The 13,855-nt window shown below is 44.6% G+C and overlaps 1 protein-coding gene across 6 annotated transcripts in view; it reads right to left on the bottom strand.

Annotated features, from left to right (window-relative positions):
• The window catches only part of VPS13B (vacuolar protein sorting 13 homolog B), a 996,761-nt gene that overhangs the window by 878,028 nt on the left and 104,878 nt on the right, over positions 1-13,855 (bottom strand). For all 6 annotated transcript variants that reach the window (XM_075063129.1, XM_075063127.1, XM_075063131.1 and 3 more), the window contains exon 6: positions 13,376-13,557. In XM_075063129.1, coding sequence (XP_074919230.1) covers positions 13,376-13,557 — 182 coding nt within the window. The remainder of the gene's footprint in view (positions 1-13,375; positions 13,558-13,855) is intronic.

Raw genomic sequence — 13,855 nt, 5'->3', positions numbered from 1 at the left:
TTTATCTGTCAACATGCCTAAGGCTGAGGGAAGTGGTAGAAAACATGCAACTGCACTAATGAAAATAGATAATTTTTCAAAAGTAAAATATAAATATTGTTACATAGCAAGAAAGGAAAAGTCATGCCCATTTAGAAGTACTGAAAACTAGTTTCTTTGGGTTCTTCATGATTGAATATACCACAGCATGAAACTTTGCTGAAGCAGAAGAAAAGAACACTGATGTATATGACCCCACAAATGAGACATTTAATTGCTATTGTTATCAAAACATAGCCAGGTTGGTAATTTAAGTCCATGTTTCAGGGCTTCCAGCAACCCTTCAGCAGCATCATTCAAAATCAGTCTCCACTTGTTCCTGATACTCAAAAAAAATTTTTTTTTTAAATCAATTGGTGATTATGCCATAAAAATGGAAGTTCTTCAAGGTGACTCTGCATAGTCACACTTATGGGTAATGTGCTGACTGATACAGCCTAACAGTAGAACCTTCTCCAAACATTGCCTGTTAGAGCACACTTGTGCGCCCTCCTGCCCTTCCCTTCAGCATCCTCAAATGTGCTGAGGGTGGGGCTATATAAGGGTACCCCTGTGCCCTCTATCATCTCAGTTCCTGCTACCACTGGCCCAGAGAAACCAAGAGAGGATTCTAACAAAGATGGGGAAGGCAGATGGGAAGAATGAATATGCAGGGCCACCTCAAAAAATCTTTCTGGTTACAAGTAAATAACCTTCATTTCTTCAAGTGGCTCTTCATATTCCCACTTATGGGTACTTTGGCAAGCAGTATTGAAAAACACAGAAGGAAACACAGCTCTAATTAAATGATGATTGAAGCACCGTTCTACTAAATCTAGCATCTGCTCTCGAAGCCAAATCCAAAGCAAATTTAGTAGATGTACAAACTGATTTCCAAGAAGTAGGTTTACAGATTTCCCCCACAGGAACATGTTTAAAATAAGCAAAAGATTCTGTAACTGCCTTAGTGATATGACATCTCATAACAGCAGGCAGAGTGACTGCTACTAACTTCTAATATTCAAAGATATATTATTTAACCCATCTGGAAATAGTCTGGGCAACTACACTGTAACCCATATGATTCTCAGCACAAGAAACAAATAACCAAAAAGACCACCTAAAATCTAAAGTATGTAAAGCTGATTCCCCTATATTAGCATGTGGCTTTGGAAAAAACACTGGTAAATTAACTGTCTAACTGGAGTGAAACTCAAATCCATTTTTGTGATCAAGCCTAAGAACCATCTTGTCATTATGAGAAATAGAGATATAATTCACTCATGCTTCTGGTGATGTTATAACAAAAACAACCAAAGTTTTAGTAGATAAATAAAATAAAAAGAACACTCTGCCACAGGTTCAGAAGGGGACTTCATACGCCTAGATAAAACCAAATTCAGATCTCATGGTGGAACCATATCTCTACAGGAAAAATAACACTTAGATAACCCCTTCATAAAATTTTTATCTGTATCATGTACAAATAATTATCTACCATCAAAGCATGATAATCTGAAAGATCCATTAAATGAACTCAAAGAAGAATTAGCCCCTCAGACTTTAAATATATCAATTACTCTAACATATAGGGAACAGAAACTGAAACTGGTAAATCTGATTTGCCTTGCATCCAAGAAGCAAATCTAACCTATTTCAAGTAACATTTCCTAATAGATTGTTTTCTAGAATTAACACATTCTGCACCAACATGGAACAATATATTTCTAGATTAATCAAAGTCCTATAGTCCAGGCCATCAGATGGAGAGGCTTTGGATCTGACAGAAATCTCCTGCCTTGCTGCTGTGACAATAGCTTTGGAAACAAAGGAAGAAGTGCACAGATTCTCTGTGATGGCTGGAGCATGTCCATGGTGCTTCGGCCAAGCTAGATCAAGATCATTCTTGCCTTGTCCTGTCTGATCATCTTCACCACCTTCTGAATTAATGGAAAGAGAGAGAAAGTAAGCAAGATGGACTGACTGTTCTTTCATGCTCTTGAACAGAAGAGGCATTTTGTTGAATCTGGTTGGACAGACTCCAGCTGGAGAAAATCTCTTGCACCACCTAATCTTTCAGTGATCTCTCACGCATCTGAAACTCTCTGCTGAGCCAATCTGCCAATACACTGCTCTCCCCTGCTAGATATAGGACCACCGAATGGATATAACAAACAATGCCCCAATCCCATAGATTGACTGCCTTAACACATAGCAGAAAAAGAGTGGGCACCTCCTTGTTTGTTGCCATAATGCATAGCCACTGTATTGTCTGTCACTACCTGAACAACCTTCGTCTTTACATGAGGAAGAAAAGACCTGAGAGCCAGACCAATAGCCCTTAATCTTAAAACAGCTGTGTGTAAATCCTATTCCTGGGACACCCAGTCATCTTGAATTATGAAAGATTCCAGTTGAACTCCCCATCATTTGATGCATCAGATGTTATTATGAACAACAGCAAACAGGGACTGAACAGGATCCCCTTGAGAACATTAGTTCTGTTTATCCATCACATCAAAGAATCTAAAATGTTCTTAGGCATGGTGACTAACATGTGAAGGCTGTCCAGCTTGTAAACTAAGCCAACCAGCGCTTCATTGCCTCACTCTGAAATATGCAAATTGAGTAACATAAGTAGTTGCTGCCATAAGACCCAACAGAGCCAAAAAGAAAAATCACATTCTGAGTTCAACAGTGATGTATCTCAAAAGGAGATTGCACTATCTTCACAATGTTTTCCTCACGGAGAAAAGCTCTTCCTACTACAGAGTCCAGGATAGAAGATCCATTTTACAGGGTCTAAGTGGAGTATAGATTTGACTTTTTAATATTCAGAAGCAATCATAAAACCGTAGGAAGGGAGGTGGTAAACTGGATGTAGCCTAACAGATATTTGTGTGAAGGAGAATTCAGCAGTCAACTGTCTAAATATGGGTAAACAGAAATTTGAGATGCATTGCTAATATAGAAAGTAACATTGTAAAGACTCTTGGACTGTAGAAAGGCCAAAAAGCAGGACTTTGTACTGAAAATGTCCTTGTGCCACCACAAAACATAGGTACTTGTGATGATTTTGCAGATAGAAATATGGAAGTACACATTTTACACACAAAGTTGTAAACCAATCCATAACTGAAAGTAAGGGACTTATGGAGGCTATAATTCACATTCAAAAACGAACCTTCCAAACAAACCTGTTCAACTTCCTCAAATCTATAACTGGTCAGAAACCCCTTCTTTTTTCCACACCAGCAAATATCTTGAATACAACTCTTGACCCCACAGACCCTAGGCTACCTCTTTCAGCATCTACCAGAAGCAATTTCTGAACTTCATCTGGAACTGATGAAGACAGAATTTTTTAAGCACCTTAGCCTTACTAAACGAGGAAGTTAGAGCCAAAACAGGCCTCTTAGTCTTTAGATCTGATGATCTCCTGGAGGCAGACGACTTAGCAGCAAGAGCTTCTTTAAGCAGGAACAGTTGCAGTGTAAAAATCTGACAAACAGAACATCCAAAAGGAACGTAGCCTTCTCCAAGGTTCTTAAGGCACCTAACAATGTCATCCGACACTGGGAAGATAGTTAGGCATAAAGCACACCTCTTACATATGCTTTTTTTTTCCTTTGGTTTTGTCATCACACACAATCAAACCTAAAATTACATTAAACTAAATATAACTAAAAACTCTCTAATTTAACTAACATTACAAACCACCACCACCAATTATCTAAAAAACCCAGCTCTGAAGGACCAGATTAGTTCACTTCTATCTGACAGAAACAGTCGGCAGGAAAACAGGCAGTAGAGAGTGCAACACCTCCTTATATAAAATTGCCCTGAGAACATTCAAAGATGCTATGGGGAAGGGTAGACAAGTTAGGGGATTACACATAAAGGGGAATATGCAGAACCACTCAAAGAAGAAACAATTGAACGGCAAAATCCCAAGCTGGATAAAAGAAGTGGCTACATTCTTTTATAATCTTCAGTGTAGCACAAATCAGCTATTATAATAAATTACATACCATCCTAGATATTTTCTGCCAGCCAGATTTAAACTCATAGATCTACTAAATAGAATAAAAAGGATCAATATTGACATTAATGCAATACATAGTTCATGAAATGTGAAAAGTGTCTTGATAATAGTCCCAAGTATCCACACAGGGCAAAATGCACTTCTGCATATTGCTATTGACCCAACATCTGAAAATAAAATCACAAACATAGTCCAAGATGCTCATGATGATATCCAAGAATGAAAAAAAAATACAAGGAAAACTTTGCCATCCACACAACCAGTTGCCATCTTTGCCATCCACACGACCCCTTTTCATTTTTCTTCTTCTTTTCTAGTGTTCAGCCAAAATATTTATTGTGTTAATTACAGCTGATTTTACTTACTCTTTACTTCCTAGTCAAAGTGGCAGCACAGAGATTTGTGTGACTGCAAACAAGTAGTTATTTCAGCACACTAAAAGGAGTGCAGAACATTAACTATGCTCAATAGTGGTTTTGAAGCTGATGTGGAAGGCTTCATTAATGGCAGACAGTCCTGCATGTACACACATACATTCTTAATTAGAAGCTGGACACTTCTGACCAATAAGTAGTGAGTTCTATCAGGGGTAAAAAACTGGCAGCCATTTTGAGCACCAGTCAGATCCAGTCCACTGCCAGGAGAAGACGGAGCTGCCAGTGGTAACCCAGACTGAATCAGTGGGTTGGATCTCAAAGTTTCCTGTAATTTTACAGAAGCCAATGGGATTGAAACCATAAAGGAGGAATCATAGACTAGAAGTCCAATGTCTTTGTGAGTTTTTTTTGTTGTTTTTTTGTTACCAAAAAGAGATAATTTATGAATACACTAGTCCCCAGGTATACAAAAAAAAATATTGTTTTTAAGTAAATGTAACTCATGAAATGAAACAAACATTCCTAAAGACTGCACCCTCTATTTAACTACAGAACAAGCACAGTACGTGAAGCATTAATGCAAACTGACATCCTTCCTCTTACCTGTTCCAGGGGAACTGGCTATGGATTTGGGTTAATGTTACCGAGATATGGGCCAGACCTTTCCACTCTCTAGCCTCTTTGCTAAGACAGTCAACTAGTTAGCGAGAACTGCAGTAATGATGATTTGGGAGATAAATACACTTATCTACTAGAGGAAATGGTTGAAGCTATAAATTCATTTCACTTACAGCGGTGAAGTTTAACATTTTTAAAGTTTTCATGAATGAATGCCAGCCATCCAGTGATCTCATTGGCTGGCACAGACTTCATTAGTATAAATTACAAAAGCACATTTAAAGAACACCTATATCCACTCAGAAACCTAACATTTAAAATAGTATATATATTTTTAAAAGGTAATTTTTTCTATAACTGCTCTCCAACTAGAGCACGCACCCATCTTGTTTATAGCAATCAGAATGCAGCAAATTAATAATGATATATGAAGCAAATATTTCTCTACTGAATCAATAATTACAGCCCCAGTGTTTAAACGAATAGGAATCAAGGAGTATAAAAATAGTTTTAGAATAGTATAAAAGAACATTGACATTGAACATTACTATATGGCTTATTTCATTTACAACTGACGATTGACTTCAACATTTATCCAGCAGCATAAAACCACATGTTCTAATCTTTTATTGACATCTCTAAGGACAATGTACAAAGTGAAGATATTTTATTTGTAAATCACATACTGAAAATGAAAAACAATATGGTAACTAGGGACAATATCACCAAAAATCAAAAAAAATATGAATAGTCGGTAAGATGAGTCTTTGAACAATTGAAATATGTAAAAAGATGGGAATGACTGACCACCAACAGAGATAAACAGGTGGGTTTCATATAAATATAAATTTAATTACACTAACATTGCTCCATGTACTCTGGCATGTGTTTTATGGTAATCTAGGACCCATAAAAAAATGTTATGTAATAAAGTAAAAGAAAGTAAAGAATTCATTATTAAAACAGCAGCACCATTTGACACTATCCTGAAGACTGTGTCAATGTTTCCACTATAAATATCTGTTGTCAGAGGTTTATAATTCAGCTATTAAAAATTTGCTCCATGTTAAAACTTGGCACAGAAGATCTCAAGTCTGTGACTGAATATTTTTCCAAAATTAAAAAGAATAACTTTGCTGATTTTAAGTGCAAAAATACAGGATTTTTAGCATGCAGTATTATTGCACATATGCACCAACTTTACTAGTACCACAAATTGTAAAGGCCTTAATACGTATGTCACAGCCAATCATATGATAAATCATTAATATCAGGACAGTCCATGTAAGCTTTAAAATCATTGACCATTTAGTTAAAAAGGTCCTAATATCCGTAAAGACTCAGCTTTTACTCATTTCTTAAAAAAAACAAAAACAAAAAAACACAAAAAAGACGGTTACTCACCTTTGTAACTGTTGTTCTTCAAGATGTGCTGCTCATATCCATTCCAGTTAGGTGTGCGCGCTCCGCATGCACATTCGTCAGAGAAACTTTTACCCTAGCAACACTCGGTGGGCCGGCAGGTCACCCCCTGGAGTGGCGCCACTATGGTGCCTGATATATACCCCTGCCGACCCAGCCGCCCTTCAGTTCCTTCTTGCCGGGCTACTCCGACAGTGGGGAAGGAGGCGGGTGTGGAATGGATATGAGCAACACATCTCGAAGAACAACAGTTACAAAGGTGAGTAACCGTCTTTTTCTTCTTCGAGTGCTTGCTCATATCCATTCCAGTTAGGTGATTCCCAAGCCTTATGTAGGCGGTGGGTCGGAGTGAAAAAATGGCAGAATGTAAAACTGCGGAGCCAAAGGCTGCAGTATCTCTTGACTGTTGAACCAGAGCATAATGCGAAGCAAGGGTATGGACCGAGGACCATGGAGCTGCGCGATAGATCTCGTGGGTAGGTACACGAGTTAGCAAGGCGGCAGATGAAGCCTGAGCCCTGGTAGAATGCATGGTGATGTGGCTTGGGGAAATGTGAGCCAAATCATAACAAGTGCGGGTGCACGTCATCACCCAAGATGAGATCCACTGAGAGGAAACAGGTAGGCCTTCCTTCGGACTGCTACTGCGACCGAGAGTTGGGGCGTGTTACACAAAATGGTTTTGTCCGCTCAACATAAAAGCGAGCGCTCTACAGATGTCCAGGGAGTGCAATTGTTGTCCCCGTCACGTTGAGTGTGGTTAACATGAAAGGCCGAAACCACCTTAGGGAGGAAAGCCGGGTGTGGACGTAACTGCACCTTGTCTTTGTAAACATAATGTATGGCGGAACCACCATAAGAGCCCTGAGCTCGAAGACTCGTCTGGCCGATGTAATGGCTACGAGGAAAGCTGTCTTCCAAGACAGGTATAGCAGCAGCGAGCAGGTCGCTAACGGGTCGAATGGAGGAGACATAAGTCTGGTTAAACCCAGGTTGAGGTCCAGGTTGGGGCTGGGCGGGCGTACCTAAGGGTGTATGCGCTCCAAGCCCTTGAGGAACCCGAAACCATAGAGTGTGAGAACACAGAACGACCACCTTAGCCTGGATGGAAGGTAGAGATGGCTGCCAAGTGTACCTTCGGCGAACACCGCTAGGCCCTGCTGTTGCAGGCCAGAGGGTAGTCCAAAATAGAGGGGATCGAGACCCCAGCAGGAGTAAGATTTAAGCGTTTCGCACCTGTAGGAGAGACGCTTCCACCTGGCCAGGTACGTTGACGCAGGTGGAAGGCATCCTGCCACCCTGATAGTCACGTAGGAGCCACACCGTGAGGTGAAGAACTGCAGGTCCAGGCGGCGAAGTCTGCCGTGGTCCTGAGGTACGAGGTCTGGGTGGAGTGGCAGGGTAATTGGGCAGGCTATTGACAGGCCGAGCAACGTGGCGTATTAGTGCTGCCTGGAACACGCTGGAGTGATCATGATGATGCGCGCTCTGCTCCTGCGAAGTTTGAGCAGGACCAATGAGCCGGGCCAGGGGAACGGCGGGAAGGCATAAAGGTGTTGGCCCTTCCACGGCATGAGGACAGCGTCCGAGATCGGTCCCGGGGAGAGACCTTAGAAGGAGCAGAACCTCGGACATTTCCCGTTCTCGCGGTAAGCGAACAGGTCCATATGTGGGGAAAAATCCCCACTTCTGGCACAAAATGCATCACATCAGGCAGGGCGACCACTCATGAGACAGGAAAACCCTGCTGAGTCGAATTGCCAAGGAGAAAGGATGCTACCAGATTTATCGAGTGGGCTATGCAAAAGTCCCAGAGATGGATGGACTCCTGACAAAAGGAGGAGGACCATGTCCCTCCCAGGTTGTCTATGTAGTACATGGCCATTGTGCTGGCTGTAAACACTGAGACGCTACGGCCTCGCAGCTGCTGCTGGAACCCTGGCACACCAGGCAGACTGCTCTCATCTTTGACATTGATGTGGAACGCCAGCCCTGAGAAGACCAAAGGCCTTAAGCTCGAAGGTTACTGAGGTGAGCACCTGAGCTGAGAGATGACGCCTCCGTCGTCAGGGACAGTGAGGGCTGGGGCGGATAGAGCGGCATCCCTGCCCACACCAGGGAGGGAGTTAGCCACCTTCTAGGGAGCCTAGGATGCTCAGGGAATGGTGACTATGGTGACCATTGGGCCCCTATCCGGCGGTACGCCGATTTGAGCCAAACTTGGAGATGACAGAGGCAGAGCTTAGCGTGTTTGGTTACAACTAGCAAGAAGCCGTGGACCCAGGGAGACCGAGACGGGAGAGGTCGTTGGGAAAGTTTGAGATCGTGCCATCGCCTGAAAAAGTGGGAACGGCAGAGTCCAGGATATAGGGAGTTTCCGTACCAGAGTGACCATCAGGCCTAGACATGAATAGGTCCTTGACGATGCCCAACACGCTGAGTGACTTGTGTCTTGGAGCTCCTCAGATAAGCCAATCGCCCAGATACAGAAACGCATATCCGACGTCGGCGGAGGTGGGTGGCGACTACGGCCACACACTTGGTTATGCCTGTGGGGCTGTAGAAAGGCCAAACAGCAGGACCGTAAACTGGAAGTACAACGGTGTGCTAGAAAGCGGAAGTATCTCCTGTGAGGAGGGAAGATGGCAATGTGAAAGTACGCGTCTTCATATTGAGTGGCATACCAGCCTCCAGGATCTAAGGAAAGGATAATAGTTCCCAGGATGCCATGCGGAACTTCAACCTTAACATAAACTGGTTGAGTCCTCGTAGGTGTAGGATAGGTCTGAAACCTCCGTACGAGTCGGATTAGGGAATAGTTGCCCCTTCATCCATCGCATCTGCGCCCTTGTAAGAGGAATTGCGCCCGAGAGGAGTCCTGAAGAGGGACAGGGTTGAACAAATTGGAGGTGGCACCCAAACTCCACCATGTGCAGGGACGCGAACTGAAGTTAACTGGGACCACGTCAAGAGAAGTAGGAGTGGTAACCCGCTTGTAACCGGTATGGCTGCCTCAGGCGCACCTTTGAAAGTTCGTCTTTGGTCCCCGATCGTGATTGTGAGGGCCCTCGATCTTGGCCTCTAGGGTCCTGACGGTCGTCTGCGATCACCTCCGAGCCCGACTGCCAAAGCCTATCCTGTGGCTAGGCACAGAGTGTGGTGTGTGTGGCTGGGGATGGAAAGGCCTGCGTTAGGTCATCGGCGTATGCACGCGAGAGAGAGCTCCTTAGGACCTTGTTGCCCTCCAGGCTTTGTAGCCTGGGGTTATTTCACCGCAAAGAGGCCTTTACCAACAAATGGTAGTTGTGAAAGGCCGGAGGTTTGAAACTGAAGTCATGAGATGCTCCTCATGGTAACGAGGCCTGAAGAGAATCTCTAGCCGCCTTTTTCCCTTCCTCCAAAGAGGGCAGTGAACTCTTGGCCGGAGTCTTGATGGAGAAGCTCCATAAATATTATCCCCCGTTATCCAGGTGTATATATATAGGGCTAAGCAGGGCTTATTGTTTTTCCACGCAGGGCTATAGAGCCTTGCAGAATACACCTTGCGGCTGAGTAGGGTCATTCGCCTAGCCCCTTCTATTTCGGGGCTGGCGCGTTGGCCATGCCATTCCCTTTTTCTTGACCAACTGAATGACTAGTGCGCAGGGAGGAGGACAGACGACCAGTAGTCGTACCCTCCATAGAGTATCGGATTAGCCTGGGTGGTCCGAATAAACGGGTAGGGCCCCTCTAGCAGGGCAACTGCCGATGGAATGTCCACTACCAGGTCCCTACCTCCGGGACCTCCTGCAGCTGGAGGTCCGCCTTGGAGTGCTACCCTCCACAGGAGGCCTGATGGGTCTCAGGTTATTGGTGCGCACACCAGAATCGCGGTCCTGAGCATAAGAGCTGTCCGCGTGGGAAGACACTGATGCGTGTCTGGTATGGCCATGGAGGTACTGAAAGATCATGGGCAGAGAGTCTGACTCTACCAGACCTTGCCCACTCGGCACCTGGGACCGGTACCGCAAGGCGCACTGGTACCTGGAACGAGATCCGGACCTGCGACCAGACGGTGCTGGGAGGCCGACCAAGATCTCGAGGTTGGGAGCAGCTACAGGAGTCACAGTGCCTGTAGCGGTGCTGGACCCGAACGGGGCCGGATTATCAGGTCGGTGAACGGGACACCGACCTGTGCGCGAGTGCGACCGGTGCGAGGAGAGCAGCGTCGGGACTGCAAGTGGCATCGGAAGCAGGAGTGCCGACGGAACTTGGAGCGTCTGCGGACCTGATCATGAACGGTGCCGCTCGCTGCGCCGACAGAGGATGGTCGTATCAAGGAGGCTTGCCAAGAGACTGTAGTAGCCGCACCGGCGGTGCGGGGGTTCAGGCGGCATCCACTCTGTCACGGCAACGAGATCCCTCATCGTTGGAAATGTCTCCGGCATGGAGGGACAGTAAGCTCGACCACAGTGTGTACCGGAGCTGTCAGGCACCGATTCGACGGCCCTTGTGGGACTGGGATCGACGGTGCTGACGTTGCCGGTGCCTCAGCAGGTGTCGTGCCAGCGATCCGCTTAGACAGGCTCTCTGTCCGCGGTGCAGTTTGCACGGGAGCAGTAGGAGCAGGAAGCCTAACCATGGCGTGCGCCGGGGAGCAGTCAGGCACTGGATTCGACGGCCCTTGTGGGACTGGATCGACGGTGCCGACGTCGTCGTGCCGCGGCAGGTGTCGGTGCTGGCGATGCGTCTTAGATGAGTTCTCTGGCTGTGGTGCGTTAGCACGGAGCAGCAGGAGCAGGAAGCTCGACCACGGTGCGTGCCAGGGAGCGGTCAGGCACTGGATTCAACGGCCCTTGTGGACCGGGATCGACGGGCCGACGTTTCGGTGCCGAGGCAGGTGTCGGTGCGGGCGATCCGACTTAGGTGAGCTCTCTGGCTGCGTGCAGTTGCATGGAAGTAGCAGGGCAGGAGGCTCAACGACAGCACATGCGGGGAGCAGCAGGCACTGGATTCAACGCCCGCGGGACGGAATCAATGGTGCCGGCGTCCTCAGTGCCTCTGCAGGTGTTGGTGCCTGCGATCCGACGTAAATGAGCTCTCTGGCTGCGGTGCGTTGGCGCAGAAGCAGCAGGAGCAGGGAGCTCAACACGCCGCGTGCCAGGGAGCTGTCCGGCACTGGCAGGAGGAGTCGTGGCTTTCTCAACCCCCGGAGAGAGGAGCAGTGCGAGTCGACGCTGGTGCGTAACGGCCGGTGCCGGCAGAGTCCGGTGCCAAGGAGGCACTTCTGTCCGCCGAGTAACCAGTGCTCGGTGCAGAAGGTGGAGGGAAAAGAAAGTGCCACTCAATTTTGTTCTTGGCTTAAACGCCTTGCAAATGGGGCACTTAGCTGTGAAATACAATCCCCCAAGGCACCGTAAACAGGAGTCGTGTGGATCTCTCTGTCCAGCAACGGCCGGAGGCGGCCAAGCACGGACTAGAACCGTTGAGCCGGGCATGGGCCCGGCAATGGTTGCGGGAGGGGCTACTCCCCGAACCCGCTAACTATGGTTAACTAACTATGCTAGCAAAAAAAAACGCATAATATAGATAAATATATATATAAAAGATTATATAACTATATATCTAAATACCAAGAACTATGAGTAGCTAGGGAAGCGGAGGTCAGTCTAAGCTGCGCTCCACTGTTCCAACGACCGACACGGGCGGTAAGAAGAAGTGAAGGCGGCTGGGTCACCGGGGGTATATATCAGGCACCATAGTGGCGCCACTCCAGGGGGCGACCTGCCGGCCCACCGAGTGTTGCTAGGGTAAAAGTTTCTCCGATGAACGTGCACGCGGCGCGCGCACACCTAATTGGAATGGATATGAGCAAGCACTCGAAGAAGAATAAATGAATTTACAAAAAAAATTAACACAGGATTAACTGGTCCCACTGTGCACAAGTACTGTATAAATATAAGACCAGTGCACAATAGGATGTATATGTACTAAGATACCTACATCTGATAGGAAAAATTACTAGAGTGTATCAGTAAAAATTAAATTAATGATCAGGAGAGGTGCTGACTGCCTGCTTTGCACATATGCTACTGGATGTTTACGTGTGCAAAACAAACAAAAAAAAAATACCATGCAGCATTTTGCATGAATACATTTCTAGATATGCACTTAAAAATAGCAAGTATCTGTCAAGAGTTTTGGTATCTTCAGATCAATAGGGCTATGTAAGTGCAAAATATCATTTACAGAGCAGGTAGTAGCAAAAAGCTTCCCCCATACTATCCAACATACCTACAACATGAACTGGAGGAAGAGTCTTTAAAGGTGAAAAGGTAATTCAACCTCTGTGCCCATTCAAATGTTGATTTCTATGCTTTGACTATCAATAAACATGTTATTTAGTACCAGATGTGTGTGTGTGAGATATTGGACACTTGCCTCTTAAGAACTGGACTTGGACCACTATTTTTTTACATCTACACCACTGAGCAGTCATTATAAAATATTAAGTTTTGCTTTATACCTATCTGTGTCTGGGCCAGATTTGAAAATGCTCTATGTCCCATTACTAATCTCCTAAATCATGCAGTCTCCAAACTTAACTGTAAGCTTCCCTTTTTCCCCTCTGTTTTCTCAAATCTTTATCCTGTGGTACAATTACAATCATTTTTTAAGCTCAAGCAAAAAGCTGCCTGGATTGAACAGGACTTTTCTTTCTTATAGCTGTTAGTATACATAATACATGCAGTCTATTAATAAACCAAGACACAAAAATTCCATAGTAGTTAATGTACTATGTTAGTGTTCGTGTTCTTTGGTTTCTCTTCTGAATGTCAAATTACACACTTAAAACCTGAAAAGTAGTTCATACATATGGCTTTGAGAAAACAAAAGAAAACACTTTGGTACCTACTTTGATAACAGATGGCATCTTGGAATTAAGATTATCATAAGTAAAATGCAGACGAGTTTTGAAGGAACACTTGTAAAGGAGAGGGTCCTGGTAAAATTCAATTTTTCCACTAGCATTTCTCTTATCAAGACATACTGTGCAGTCAGAAAAATTAATCACTTTCCTTAGTACCAGATCATTTGCTTTAAAAAGATAAGAAAAAATATTAAGACAGTTTAAAACAAAAAATAAGAAGCAAATACTTAATATGCATAGCATACTATTCTATGAGCAAACAGTAATAATCAATAAAAAATAAACAGATTGACAGAAAGAAAAGAGACTGCCACTGTAGTTAACAGTGTTATCTTTTATTTAAGCTACCACAAATATTACCGGCTCACATGGCTAAAATAAAGAGCTTTAGCAAGAAAAATCATTTGCTAAGTAAGTATTTGGTAATATATTTATCTTTATAGCTTACTAAAATGTCTTGTATTT

Source organism: Chelonoidis abingdonii, chromosome 2, assembly GCF_003597395.2.
Source record: "Chelonoidis abingdonii isolate Lonesome George chromosome 2, CheloAbing_2.0, whole genome shotgun sequence".
NCBI lineage: Eukaryota > Metazoa > Chordata > Testudines > Testudinidae > Chelonoidis > Chelonoidis abingdonii.
This window is presented reverse-complemented; position numbering and strand designations above follow the sequence as displayed.